Here is a 15,345-nt window from a genome sequence, read left to right as displayed (position 1 = left end):
TGACATCATCTCAAGGTTAAGAGAGCAGGCTATTGCAGGAGAAGCGTAGAGGGAGATTGAACCATGTGGTCGCTGCACTTCTCCATTAACAAGCTCAAACTGGACTCGAGGGGGAGACGTAAACCATCACGTCTGGATCTGGCACAGAGCAGAGACGGATATCAAAGAGCAAGTCAAGTGCAAGGACTCTCTCTCTCTCTCTCTCTCTCTCTGTTAGAGTACCTCAGCCATATGAGGCACATTAGAGTAATTGAGTAGCAATGGGCCCGGGCGTGAGGTGATCTCGCTCTCTCTCTCTCTCGTTTTCTCATTCCCCTATCCTGTGCCACACACTTACCCCCACCAGCAGCCCATATCCTACACTGTAAAAAATAAGTGTCATTTTAACTGTACAATTTTGTAAAAACGCTACAAAAAAAAGTGTTAATAGGTTAACAGTAAGTTCCTGTACTATATACAGGGAAAAAACTGTAAAAGATCTAACCAGACATTTCATGTAATTTTACAGTAAAATGCTGTTTAATTTTACAGTTTTTTAGAAATAAAAAAAGAACAATCAATGTATAATTTACAGTCAAAAACTGTAAACTGATATTCCCAGAATTCCCTGTGTGACGCTCCACACATTTGAAAGTATTTTTGTTTAAATAATCATGTTTTTTAATAGTTTTTTGTTATCAGTTGTACATCATGGGCTTTAAGTTACATCTTCTGCTGTTTAATGAAAGTTTATTGAATTGTTTAAGTATCGTGTGTAACCATGATGGTGTTTTGTGTTTGCATGAATGACTTTGTGCACCTTCTATATAGTAATATAAACTTCTGCTTGTGGCGAAGCTACTTGTGATGAACTTCGATTCTTCATGTGGCTTTCTCTTTTACCACCTGCATTATTATGGTGGTTGTCAGTATGTTAAAGGTACAAAAACAGATTTTAATAGCAGTGTGCGTTGTTGAATTTACTGGTTTACATTCAAATTTTCTTGTTTGTAAATACAGTTTTATACTGTAAAATTTACAGTTTTTGGCCGTAATTGTGTTTACAGTTTTTCTGTATGTTTTACAAAAGTATTCTGGCAACCACAGCTGCCAAAATTATTTTGTAAAAACTACAGACTTTTTTTTACAGTGTACCTTTGTCTAAGTCTGGAAGTTTAACTTTCAAGCCATGCTATTTGAGGGTTTTTCCCATTCTTTTTCATCATTGAAATAATTTTCCCTTGGTTTTGTCTGAATTTTGATTTCATCTCATGTCCCTTTTTTTTTTTTTAACTGTGTTCTGAATTGCATTTATAGTGCAGCAATGGTGAATGGGGCCTCAGAAGTTTATTGATTTAGGTGGTGTTTTTTTTTTTTTTTTTTTTTTTTTTTTTTATGGTAAATTTTGATATTATTAATATTATATTTAATATTTATGATCAGCATGTTTTTTGCTTTGGTGTTTTAATGCTAAACTTTTATTATTATTATTATTCATAATAATAATAATTAAAGGTTTAGTATTTTTGAAAAAACTCTAAATTAACAAATATGCTGATTATAAACATGTTGATTATAATATCTAAATTCTCACTAAAAACCATTAATAAATGTATACTACTACTACTACTAATAATAATACATTTATTGATTATTGTTATTGATACAATTTTGATAATATAATCAACACGTTTATAGTCAGCATGTGTTGATTTAGTGTTTTACATAATAATAATAATAATAATAATAATAATAATAATAATAATAATAATAATAATATCATAATATATTGTCAATATAAAATTTTCTGATTATAAATGTATTGATTATAATTTTAGTGTTAGTAATACAGGTTTGAAAGTTGTTTTTCCCGAGGCCTTATCTGAATTTTTGTGCTGCTTTTATTTTGTTCTTTTCTCCCCTTTAGGACACCACAAAGTGGCCTGAACACAGAGATCAATTAGCTCCTTTTAAGTGAGATCAAAGCGACGTGGCCCCATGTCCAGGCATGAAGGCCAATTAAACCTGACCAGAAGGATGCTGGTCCCCATGGACCACTCACCACTGGACACATGCTATGGATTAAGCAATATGCTATAAAAATGCCACAAATCTGTATATTTATCATTTGATATACAATGTAAATAGTGTTATTTTGGAGGCCAGCAACACAGAACTTCTCATTCCTTACTTATTATAGTCATATTTATAATAAATGAAAGCCAATGTGAGGTGATAAAAGAGAGAAACAAAGTGTCAGTGAGGGAGCGTGAGAGTGGAGTCGGAAGAGGAAACATCGAGTGTCAGCCCACAGACAGGTGCAGTGACCCTATCCACCTCTGGAGGTGCCACTTGCATTTTATGGGACATTTATGGTAGGCCAGCGCTTTTTACCATGGCCACCTGGATGCAATAAGAGTGCAGCTCCTGAGCCTGCTTGTAGGAAACTCTCAGGAGCTCCCGTGGGAGGCAGGCCCTGTTAAGATGTTTATGATTCAAAAAGTGGTCCGAGGGGAAAACACTGACAACTACAGAGAGGGATTTTGTAGAGGGAGCTTGTTTTCTTGTTATTCCCAACACTACCCCAGAGAGCTGTTTTCCCTCCTCTTTTCCGGAGTAAACCCATGGGGAGAACAGGATTGATTTAGATGTTTCTTAACCTGTGCTTAATTGTGTTTGGTAGAAGGGTTAGGGTGATTTGATGACCAGCCAGTTGGTTTTAGGTTTTGTTTTTTTAAACAAAAAAAAATTGAATGAACTACAATAGAAATAAATCAGCTAGATGTTTGGAAATTAAAGTGCAGCAAGTCAAAGTCCCTTGTGTCCAGATGGGCTGCTCTAATAACTTCATTAGGATTGACATACTTCCTGTTCATTGATATATAGGTCTGTGGTCAGACATTGTAGCTTAAATCATAAATTTAATGGCAAAGTTTTAATGTAATAATTATGTATTTTTACATTGTAAACATTATACACTTTTTTCTCTTTATATATATATATATATATATATAATATATATATATATATCGATATATATATATATATATATATATACTATATATATATATATATATATAATATATTATATATATATATATATATATATATACAAAGTTTTAATGTAATAATTATGTATTTTTACATTGTAAACATTATACACTTTTTTCTCTTATATATAATGGTTTTTTTATTATTTTATTTTTTGTTTATAATAATGTGTAAACATATTTTAGATAATTTTCATCCACATGTAAATCATAACAATGATCAAATTTGAATGTACTATTGAAATAGTAGTATTATTTATTATTCTATCTTCTAATAATGGTGTATTATGACAAATGGCAAATACTTTTGTTTTTGTGTGTATTTTATTTAATATAAAAATGAAACTATAAGCATTTTGATATGAAAATATATATATATATATATATATATATATATATATATATATATATATATATATATATATATATTTATTTATATTTATATTTATAATTTCATATCAAAACATGTCAAAATGTTTATATATTTATATCATCTGTTACCCAAAGTCTTGCTAGTCGATTAGACACCTGGAAACGACATAAGACTGAGAACTTCACAGCTCTAATGCCGCAGGTCTGTTCTTTTCTAGGCTGTAACCCATCTTCCATGCTGACCTTTGATGAGGGAGACCACAGCAATAAATCCTGTGCAGAATCCACTCACACCTTCATGTTTCAGCCCTCTAACTACATTTGACCATTCAGGGGGTTTAAAACTGCAGGCTCTAATAGCCAGGCAGATGGACCAGTAAATGATGGCCAAGACATGGCAACAAATCTGAAGAGTTTAAACCAAAGCTGCTTTTCTACCCTTACACTTTATGATTCTATCTGTATTATGATGGCCTCATACTAAAATTAACTTTTGTGGTAAATTAGCTAAATGAATTTTGTTAGCATGTCTGATAAAGTCCTCTTCATCTCAGCATTCATTTCAGATTTCAGCTGCAAACAGAGATCAACAGCTCTGCCAAGTCATTATTTATCCATGATCTTAAACACACGGGAAAAGGATCAGCGCTTGGACCGGTTTCAGTGCTCTGAAAGTCTTCTTTTGCTCTCGTGGGATACATGGAGACCCCCAGGTCAGCACATGCAGGGAGCATTGAATGTGTTGATAGAGATGAAGGGGTGCTGGATAGATTAGAAATGCTAGCTTTTGACAGATACTGCACAGATCTTCATCTCCAGATCCAGCCAGCTGAGGAACATCTGGAGCAATCCACACTCAGATGCAGATGCTGAGAGCTGTACTGTGAATTACATTAACAACACATCAATGGCGAATGCGGTCTGTGAAGTTGTCATGCTTGTTGATTTAGGTGGTGTTAATATATATATATATATATATATATATATATATTATATATATATATATATATATATATATATATATATATATATATATATATATTCACAGGCCACATTTCTATGTTATATATATATATATATATATATATATATATATATATATATATATATATATATATATATATATATATATATATATATATTACATTTACTAGTAAAAATTGTATTGACAATGTTTTATATAGTGATACAATTTCAATATTATTTATTATTAATTGTAGTAGTAGGGGTATTAGTTTTACTGTCGATAAGAAGAAAAATACTATGAAATACTTCATGTGAATAGATCAGTTTGACATCTAAAACTATTTTACTATTTTCAAAGAGAGTCAATATCCTCATGTTCATTGAATGATTATGTGGAATATTAGTATTTTTAAAAATTAATTTGTCAAGACAGTATAAGCACCACTATTAAACAATACAACTTACACACTACACACACACACACATAAGAATAAAATAATTGAAAAATCAGAAAGAAAGAAATACAGCATTATAAACTGTAACCTAAAATCTTAATGTTTAAAAAATATTATGGTACATGGACATGCATCAACCATTATTATTATTATTATTATTATTATTATTATTATTATTATTAAGAAAGTAGTAATAACTAGGTTGAAAATAAAAAAGAGAGAGACCAGAGGACTGACAGTCATCAAAGCACCTGGAATTGAAAGTTGAAGTCTTGATGTGAAACATTAAGCAATTACCTTGTTCCCTGCGTTTTCCCTTTAATCTTCACGGCAAACTGTTGGTTCGCCATAATTACAAACCAGTGACAAATTTTCAGACATAAGCTCTCCTCAATGTTGTGACTCAAATCTATTTAGAACTTCTCGGTGTTCAGGCCACAAGCCTGGTTACACACATTTCATTTCAAGAGCTCTGATTGAACTTATTCCTCCCACCAAAGAGAATCAGGGGATGTATGTTGTAAATGGCACATATCCTAAAATCAGACTCGGAGCCGCCACTGAGCCTGCTTTGCCATGGGATGAATAAATCAGTCTGGAGAAGAACCCAATGAACAAGACAACCATCTGCTGAAAAGCATAATAAATCTTGTCTAGATCGGTAAAAGTTACCATCCCTTCAGTTGTGCTGTAAGGATTTGCAGTCTTCACAAAAGCCTTAACTCTTAACAACAATGCTAATGCTAATAGATTAATTGTGATAGTATCATGATTATGAATGCACAATGCCTATCTGCTTTAAAAAATATATATTATTTGTAACTACTGTGAGTGCTAGTATTGTTTTAGCATTAAAAGGATGCTAAAAACTGCAAGCGTGTCCATGTAACATTTTCCATATTCAATGGAGAAATCATACACTTCTTCTTTCAAAACAGTCTCTTTGTTAGCTTTACCTAAAATAGTCTGTTTCATCTTAAGTTAACTTTGATCTGCGTCAGATCCTGACCTTTGATAAAAAACATCTGGATGAAATAATACAAGTGAAGTTTGTTTGGCTCTAAAACCTTTTCTTTTATTTCCGAATAGTATGTAGTGTGTCATTAAAAACTTTATCTCATCATATACCTCATTTCATACACTTATGGAATGTTCAGAAATTTAAAAATCTGCTGAAGGTTTACTCAGGCCTTCCAAGATGTAGTTTGTTTCTTCATCAAATCAGATTTGGAGAACTGTAGCATTTCATCACTTGGTCACCAGTTTGAACAGATTTGGAGAAATCCAGGCCAGTTTTGAGTGTTTTGGAGGATTATAAAAACATCATAATAAATTAACTCACACGACTCCAGTCCATCAATTAATGATCTGTGAAGTGAGAAGCTGTGTGTTTGTAAGAAACAAATCCATCATTAAGGCAGATTAACTTTAAATTGATGCTTCTGGCAAAAATGCAGAAGTCTATAAACCATTGTCCTCTCACTTCAAAATCCACCAACATATTTGTTTAGATCTGTTTTGGCTTGAAAACAGTGTTTGATCGCTGCATATTTCTATCCTGATTCAGACAAGACAACTTTTTCACTGAAGAAAGCAATACTATGATAAAGGCCTTGTATCGATTTAGGAAACAACAATGTAATGCTAAATTTCTCCAAATCCAAACTCATTTACAACTTGAATGGCCTGAGAGTGAGTACATTTTCAGCAAATTTTCATTGTTGAGTCAACTAGAAACTACTACCAGTCAGCTGAGCTCTTGTTTAACATTTGAGAAGATTAATATAATAAGTATTGTTATTATTATTAATAGACTGCTGTTTGTTTCATCATGAGTATGTCAGTGAAACTGAAGACGTCGATTTGCCACTGGAGGGCGATATTGACCTTCTATATAACATTAAGAATTGAGTCCATCCAGGGGAAACTGTACTGAACTGCGCTCGGTGCTGAAGAAGTACTAAATACTGTATAGTAAGTCATTCATCAATATAAATCTGTTTTTAATGCAGAATATTAGTTAAAATAAATTTAAAAATGGAAAATAAATGAAAATATACTAATCAAAATTTCATGAAGCGACATGGCAACTGCTTAAAAATAAATTAAAAAGTAAATTTTCTGTTTATCACTACATATCGTGCAATGCAATTTGTTTGCTAATATTGTTTTAGTGGACAACGATTTTATTGTTGACCTACAAAATCTTAATCAAGAATTTATGTGGATTATAATGAAACTTCTGGCAAAGAAAAACGTCTTTTTTATTATTATTAAATGCTACACCAAATGTAATATGCTAAGTTAAATAAGTACAAGTAATTCTTGTTTAGTTTTTAATTGTCATTTAAGTCTTAATCAGTGGCGTTTGTAATGCATATTTTCAAATGAGTGAAAATAACTTAAAGCTGCCATTTATCTTGTTTTCAAGTCTTCAAAGGTGCAAAGGTTCATTATAGCAAACACTCATTTAAAGATCAAAGTGGACCCAAACTTGAAAGTTCACTGCCACGTACAATTTACTGTATGTGTCTGCTTCTCACTGCCATTAGCAGGGTTTGCTTTCTTTTTCAGGATTTGTTTAGATAAGTGAAAGATTAACCCATATGATCCAAACAGCTCCAGGATTTGCCCGATACCAAATAGGCTACAAGATATTATGTGTAGGTTAACATCTAACGTGCATATTTACTGTGTGATTGTAATTACATAGTATATATATGATATTTTTAATGATTTAAAATGATCTAGAACATCATTAGCTAGCCTACTTTACCGCGGTTATACTGCTGCTAAATTTGATTGCGTTTGTTAAGTAGCACAAGTTCTTGACTGAAAGTTGTTAAATGACTTTTTTATTATTATTATTATTTCGTTTAATTAACGAATTGTTGTTTAGTATTCATTTGTATTAGTAGTGGTATTTTATTTTATTTTATTCAAGAGGCAAGTAAAGAACGCTATCCAGAATTCCCTAAAGGTAACTTTGAAGGTATTTTGCTAAATTTGTCAATTGATATTATAATAATCTAATATATATGTAAATCTGTATCTAAGTACATTTTGATGACGTTATTTCGTTGCATTCAAAGGCAATGTAAGCATCGTTAGATGGCAGTGATGCTCTCAGAGCTATCTTCTGGCGCTGAGTCTCAGCTGTGAAAACTACACACAACTTATCATTTCAAGCTTAGAGTCCGTGATCACATCCGAGGTGCTGCTACAGAGCTTAAACACATCCCATACTTCACTTCATACTTCCTTTACAGATTCATAATTGATACTATAGTTTTATGCACATAGTATATATACGGAGTAACCATTATTATTAGCCTATTATTATTATTATTATTATTATTATTATTATTATTATTATTATTATTAATAATACTATTATTACTATTACTATTGTTGTTGCTTATGTCTGAGTTTTATTATATTGTTATCAATGCTTTTGTTTTTGTTTGCATTATAACCATTTATAATTTATTGCAAAGCGCTCAGTGATTAATACTGATAACAAGGTTGGACAAATTAACGATGTTAAAAAATGTGAACTGACTGAAAATTTAATATCTCGCATTACACTTGAAGGGAATGCTCCCCTCAGGAAACGAAATTATTTGGCAGTTTAATGGTAATTAATTTATTATTATGTTTTTAATAGAAACTAAACAAAAGACCCTTCCTTTGAATTTTATATTTTCGTTTGATGAACGTACAATTTAATTATTATTATTATTATTATTATTATTATTATTATTATTATTATTATTATTATTAATCTGTCATTTAGCTAGTTGTTAGTTATTAGGTATATAGCCTACATTATGAGCAATATTTTACCTCTTTTCTCAAACTTTGATAAAGTATGGAAAAACACATTTCTACCGGATGCAGGAATAAAATCTTGATATATTTATCCTTGTGAACATTTATCATGTAAATGCGCTTAAAAAAAACTGGATAAATTAGTATAATGTCTTAAATAAAAAATAAATAAATAAATTGTATTTATTTAAAATTTATAAATTATTATTTCATTATTTTCATTTCTTTATAAACAAACAGTGTTGCGTTGTTCTTACCTTGTGGTCGAATTATCCGAGTTGTTTAACTAAAACAGTGTAGCAAAGCCTGCAAACCTTTATTGAGTTTAGATTGGCTTTTTCACCCTCTCTCTCGCTCACTGTGGTGCACGTGCCACACACCTGCGCTCAGGCGCACCATTTAGAGAGAGGGAGGGGTGTCTGAAAGAATACAATTAAAGACACTTTCTCAAGCAACATGACATAAATCACATGTATATGCGTTTCTTGCTTTTGGGCCTCGTTGTCAAAATTCTTCAGAGACCAGAGTTCAGGACACATCTCGTGCGTTCACTAAAACCCTTTCAACTTTTGTGGGCACAACTTTTGGGCCTTTGCGCCACCAGTGACGGAAGTCAAACGATTTTTAAGGGACTCTAAACATGTAAGGCGTTCGCCCTGATTGCCTTTCATGCTTGTCCAATGAGATCCGTCTTTATGAAACACTTCGTAAACCAGAGTTCCAAACAAAAGGAGGAGTAGTAGAAGAAACACACAAGTCACGCCACCAGCATATTGCTGACGGCCTTGGACACAGTTCATTCCTCTCTATAGCAATTACTTTCTTCATAGCACATCCCTGCTTGGGGAAAAAAAAAAACAAACAAAACCACCTGGTCTTAGGTAGTTCGGAAAACTAGTTTAAGCCGTTTTTCTTTTTCAACAGGCATAACTTACGCAGGCTACCTTCAGTGGGTCAAACATATCATGCATTCTTTCTGTATATTAATTGCTCCAGACATCTTTATACAATCTACGTCTATATTTTTAAAAAGCAAAGTTTTATGTGTATAATTTTCTCAACATTTACCTAAAGCAGTCATTTAGCCCAGCCGTTTCTTTGCAGATCATAATTGAAACGCAAGGGGGAGACATGCACAATAGGCACAAATACGACCCACGGGCTCCAGTTTCACTACAAAGGATGTTCAGTGAACCTCAATCAAGGTAAATGATCCATCGATCTCCCCTAATGATGGTGAGTCACAAGGTTTTTTAACCTTAGATTTTTTTTTCTTAACCTTAAATAGTGCCACATTTTTTTTTTTTACGACGCACTCACCAAAGGGAACGTTTTGCGAATTTCCTACGACACCCCAGAAATAGCAAATCACTTTATCGTAAAATATATGATTAATAAAGTTGTTTTGCTTCTCATGTGAGCTCAATGAAATCTCCCAATTTGAAACATTTTTAAAACATTTTCGGAAATGCAATTGATTATTTAGGTTTAAAAGCTGTGTTTGTTTGTTTTTAACCGTTTTTTATCATTTATTAAGTAGCCTAGCATATACATATTTAATATAACAATAATAGCAATGAAATTATATAGCCTATTATTTGTTATTTTATATATTTTGCATTACTATATATCCACATTCCTGCTAATGATTAAAACTATATTGTTGTTACACTAAATAATAATAATAAATTTTTACGATTTTTAAACTATGCCCACAATTTATGATTCTTATCGAAATTTACAGTTCGTCCTTTGACTCACCTGCTGTCTTTAGATTGATTATTTGATCTGTAGCCTTTCTGATCATCACGCGGCATTGCTGCAATCTAATGGAGAAAGTAGCCTACTAAAAATACATCTTCAGTTGAGTTAGTCAGAGAATAAACTGTTTTAAGGAGGTCGTAATGAACTGACCGCCGTGGCCGGTTTTCTTAGTGTCGGCTGAAGAGATTTATTTTTGGAAGGTGTTGGGCTGGTGGGGGTTACTCGATAATGAAGGGTCGTCATAGGTATCTCACTTGGCGACTGCTTGAAGTCTCCTAAATGGCTCGGAGGTAGTACGGAATCCCGGGAATGAGGCGGTAACAGGGGAGCGTGACGAATTCTGTATAACGCGAGGAGTTACGCGCGTGCATTCCTCCCTCTCAGTGTAGCTATATGATGTTTGGAAAAGAGCGTGTTAATTCTCATGCTTTTGAGTATGTGGCTTGAAGCATTGAAGGCAAGTCTTTGGTATTAGTTATATTAAAATATTGACGTTTGAATGGCCCAATCCCATTATAGGCAATTATTATGAAATATGCAATGACCTAAATCAATATTGCACAGTCATTTTCTTTTCTTATTTTGACGAATTTTAAACATTTTAACAGAGGCTTTTTACACTTTGAGAGGGACTTTAAAAATAAGAATAATAATAAAATAAAGAGAGAGAACGAGAACTTGACATGAGTGTAGTTAATCTTAGCAACAACTGAGGACACATGCAATTAATAAAGACCTGAAGATGAAAGGCGCAACTATTTGTGGTTCTCAACCCAAATATCCAGCACTGGGATACTAACAATTGCTCTCAATGTAGGTAGTCAATGTATATAATTGTTAGTCATCGTTAGCCTGTCTCAAACATTTGTGAAGCAATGAGCCGCCATTAAATACAGATGATTTATTGTTTTCCTTCATGATCAAAACGGTGAGCAAAAAATATTTCCTTACAATACTGCTATAAATTATGTTGTGCAAATTGTATTTGTCATTAAAGCAGTTAAGCGATTGTTTGTTATTTTTAATAAGAACGAAATGTCTAATGGATGGATTTACTGGAATTTACTCTCTTGAATAAACTGGCAAGGTAACCCAATAATAAAATTACAAAGAAGCTATACATTTTAATAATGTATAAAAGATTCGTCACTTATCTGTGCATCATTTCATTTGTTCAGATGCGTCCTCTTTTTATTGGTTTATTGGTTTTTTGATTAGAGTGGATCTAACCAAAGCGGTCCCTCCGGAACGAAACCACAAAGCTCACTAAATAAAATCTGGGACATTTAACTCATTAGCTCGATTTTTATCTTTTCTGTGTAATCGGTAGCATTATTACTCCATCTCTGCCATCCTATGACTGCACAAGGGTTTGCTTATTTCTCCGGACTCTGTCAGCCTCTGTCTGTGGTTATCGGCTCTGATCTCCAGGTGCATCGTAGACGAGGGTCAGAAGGTTCGAGTCTTCATAATGGACACAAAAGCACAAAGCATGCGGACGGGCCAGGCGTGATGCTCCGCTACCTGATATCAAAGCCAGCAGCCTCTGCATGAGAGGAGAGGCCCTCGGAGCAGCCGGAATAAAACCAAAGAGTAACACGCGCTTCAAGGTTTGAAGTGACACCATCTATTTACATCAACAACAATAACAGTAACATTTTACATTACAATAGGCATGTTACAAATTGGACATTATTGTGATTAATTACAAAAGAAACAACATCGCGTAATTGCATGCCACAGATTAATACGACGTTTCCCGTGTATTCATCGTAATCGCACTTTAACAAACAGGCTACTTCTACTGCTGCTACTACTACTACTGATACTAATAATAAAATCTAAAATTAACATTAATAATACATTGTTGTTTTGTTGTTGTTTTGTTGACAGATAAAACCCATTTGCCGTATTTGATTTTTTTTCTCCCTCCCCCCTCTCTCTCTCTTTTTTTTTTTTTTTTTTTTTTTTTTTTTTTTTTTTTTTTTTTGCGTAGTGCGTCTAATTTCGTTAAATTGACGGAAGCAGTTGTTCATTAATACGCAAATCACTGATTGCCCAAAATGTTGTCAAATGCGTGGAGCTGTTCTGTGTCCATAAACGCATTAATTGTTTTTTAAAAATTGTTTAGGGCTTAAAATGCAACATTTTACATAGTCTGCAAGGCATCAAAATTCATACTTGAATAAATCAAAACCATGAATATATATAAATATATTAATAGGCTATGTAGACTTACTTTCTCTTTCTTTCTTTCTTTCTTTCTTTCTTTCTTTCTTTCTTTCTTTTTATTTCTTTGTTTCTTTCTTTAGGCCAAGCTTTTGTCTGAATTAGACTGTGTTTTTAGACTCATTTGTTTCACCATAATTTTTGTAACGTTGTTTACCATCCTTGTGCGCCTCTAGTTTGAGAGGCAATGCGATTTTGGAGGCGGAACACATTTAGTTCCACTCGGCAGAGTGCACGAACACTGGCGCACCAATAGCATCCCTATGTCAGTCAATAGTCTGCAAAGTGACGCGACCAAAGGGGAGGGTGCTTTCTCTCAAACCTATCTCAGTTTTGAGCTTTCTCAAGCTGCAGGGAGCCGAATGGCGCACTAATTTAAGAGTTAACATTTAGACATCTCCTTTATAATTTTGTGGAATTTACTAATTTCCTGAAAACTTTTTTTGCGGGACGAGACGACTTGTGCACGGTGTAGGAAAGGGAGGATCTTCCCTTGCAGCTCGTGACAGCACAGCCGGGATACAAACTTTGCGCTTTGTGCAGAAAACGTCTAGATTGACTCGGCCACTAACTAACAGGTGACTTAGTGCGTGTTTTAAGTTTTATAGTTATGTCTTGTTCTGCTTCTGTGCCGAGGTTTGATCGAGAGCAAATACTAATCTTGCAAGTGCCAACTGCAATGAAAAGTTTTCTTGAGCTGGCCATCTTAGCGGCAAAGCCGTGAGGTTGAGATTTCTGTAATGTTGTGTGATAGCTTTGGGATTTGAAGCATGGACAACTCTGACAAAATGTGTTGTTGTGGATATTACAACAGGTCCTGAGTCGCTAGGACGGCGCTTCCTTGCTGGTAACAGTGGGAATATTTAAAGATGTTGGACGGTATAAAAATCGAAGACCATCCGTTGCGGTCGGGACAGGCTACACTTGGAGTTATGCTTGGTAAGTGATTCATTGTCTTCAGTATTATAGCCTACTAGCGTGAACACGTATTCTTGCAATACGAAAAGATAATTTCTGCGAATTTTATGATGCTGTTTTTATCAAGATGTACGCGAGAATTATAGCTGAAACTGTGGCAGTCAAACTATGCAGGCGGCTGGGATGTGTCATGCATTTTACCGGCCGGCCGCTATCTGTCGAATAATCAAGGATAATTCTCAGAGAAAATAACCCCATTACACAACTGACGTATAAAACATCTGCTTACATTTTATGGGCAACGTAATGCATGTGTTTTGATACTCTAGTGTTGTCTTTTCTTCTTTTCTTTTCTTTATTTGACACAAATGGTTATACTTATTTCTCATTCACACATTTATGGCTGCTTCATTCTATCTAATAACTGTAACGTGTAAGTACTGACAAATAAAAAATAGGCCTACCGCAAAAAATACACACAATACACATTGAAATACATACAAAATAATAATTGTTATGTCAACAGAACAATGGAAATCATTATTATGTAAAAAGAATGCAAAATATCTTTTTTATTATTTATAATGGCTGGAAATTTTTACTCCACGTTTTTTTTTTTTTTTTTTTTTTTTTTTTGTAGAGTAAATAAGCAGAAAGTACAAATATTATTCAAGAATCACATTTATGTTAACTTTTTTTGAGGTAGTTTTGGCTGATAGTTTGTGCGTTGTTTAAAATTTGATCGTAATAATAATAATAATAATAATCCTATCGGTTTTATAATTCACACGCCATTTGTTGTTTTGTCATACTGGTTTATTTAGCACATCCTAATATTACAACTTGATATCATAACCACTTGTTCAATAGAAGAAAAAATAGATGAAGTTAAAATGTTATTAAAATGATGCATTTGCTCTCCAGGGACGGAGTGCCATCACCAGGCGGTGTGTGAGGGGTGCCAGCGGCCGATATCCGACCGCTTTCTGATGCGCGTCAACGAGTCTTCATGGCACGAGGAGTGTTTGCAATGCGCCGTGTGTCAACAACCGCTCACCACCAGCTGCTACTTCCGGGAGAGGAAACTTTACTGCAAAAACGACTACCAACAGTAAGGGCATGGATTATTTGAAAGAAATGATTGGTGTAACACGCACGCAGGTTCATTGCTTCTGCTTGACTTGCTTTTATTCATCTGTGATCAAGCAAGGAAATTGACATATTTTTCGTTTTTACGCAATAACACTCACAGTAGGCTATTTGTGGCGTTGGTGGTATGATTTTGTTGAACTTGTCAACATTTTAAAATTCTGTTGTTTTTACAATTGAGACGCCAAGTGCACTGTGGTATTGTCGAAGAATCGTCTTTATATTTATTAGGCTTTTATGTGTTATAGCCATAATGAATTTAGTTCCTCAGTTCTAAACTGAGACGTCAGTCCTGGATTTAGTGAGTGATAGTTTGGCTTGAATTTTAATTTCAGTTTACGCTGCACTGGAACTTTTTCTTCTTTCTTTCTTTCTTTCTTTCTTTCTTTCTTTCTTTCTTTCTTTCTTTCTTTTTTTGAGCTATGATATTTTGCAACGCAATGACAATCAGAATTAAGCGATTTCGTTTAATTTAGTCTTTTCTTCGAAAATTCGATCAGTCGAGGACAACATAGGCCTAATTAGGCTGTTTGATCACCTGTCATATATACAGTAGGCCCATGTCCATTTAACGCAGATGGATGCGGGTTGATTCATCTTATTTTTACATCTATTTACATTATTTAGCCTAC

The 15,345-nt window shown here is 33.6% G+C and overlaps 1 protein-coding gene across 2 annotated transcripts in view; it reads left to right on the top strand.

The window, feature by feature from the left end:
• Window positions 1-11,726: 11,726 nt before the first annotated feature.
• Window positions 11,727-15,345, top strand: part of LOC109094936 (LIM/homeobox protein LMX-1.2-like) — a 62,633-nt gene continuing 59,014 nt past the window's right edge. Inside the window, exons 1-3 of one of the 2 annotated variants that reach the window (XM_042762496.1) lie at window positions 11,727-12,027; window positions 13,461-13,585; window positions 14,489-14,675. In XM_042762496.1, the coding sequence (XP_042618430.1) occupies window positions 13,516-13,585; window positions 14,489-14,675 (257 nt within the window). In that variant the 5' untranslated portion in view covers window positions 11,727-12,027; window positions 13,461-13,515. Of the gene's footprint in view, window positions 12,028-12,883; window positions 13,225-13,460; window positions 13,586-14,488; window positions 14,676-15,345 lie in introns of those variants that run through there. The other variant, XM_042762495.1, reaches the window with a different exon arrangement.

The sequence above is a fragment of the Cyprinus carpio genome, chromosome A8, assembly GCF_018340385.1.
Source record: "Cyprinus carpio isolate SPL01 chromosome A8, ASM1834038v1, whole genome shotgun sequence".
Lineage (NCBI taxonomy): Eukaryota > Metazoa > Chordata > Actinopteri > Cypriniformes > Cyprinidae > Cyprinus > Cyprinus carpio.
This window is presented reverse-complemented; position numbering and strand designations above follow the sequence as displayed.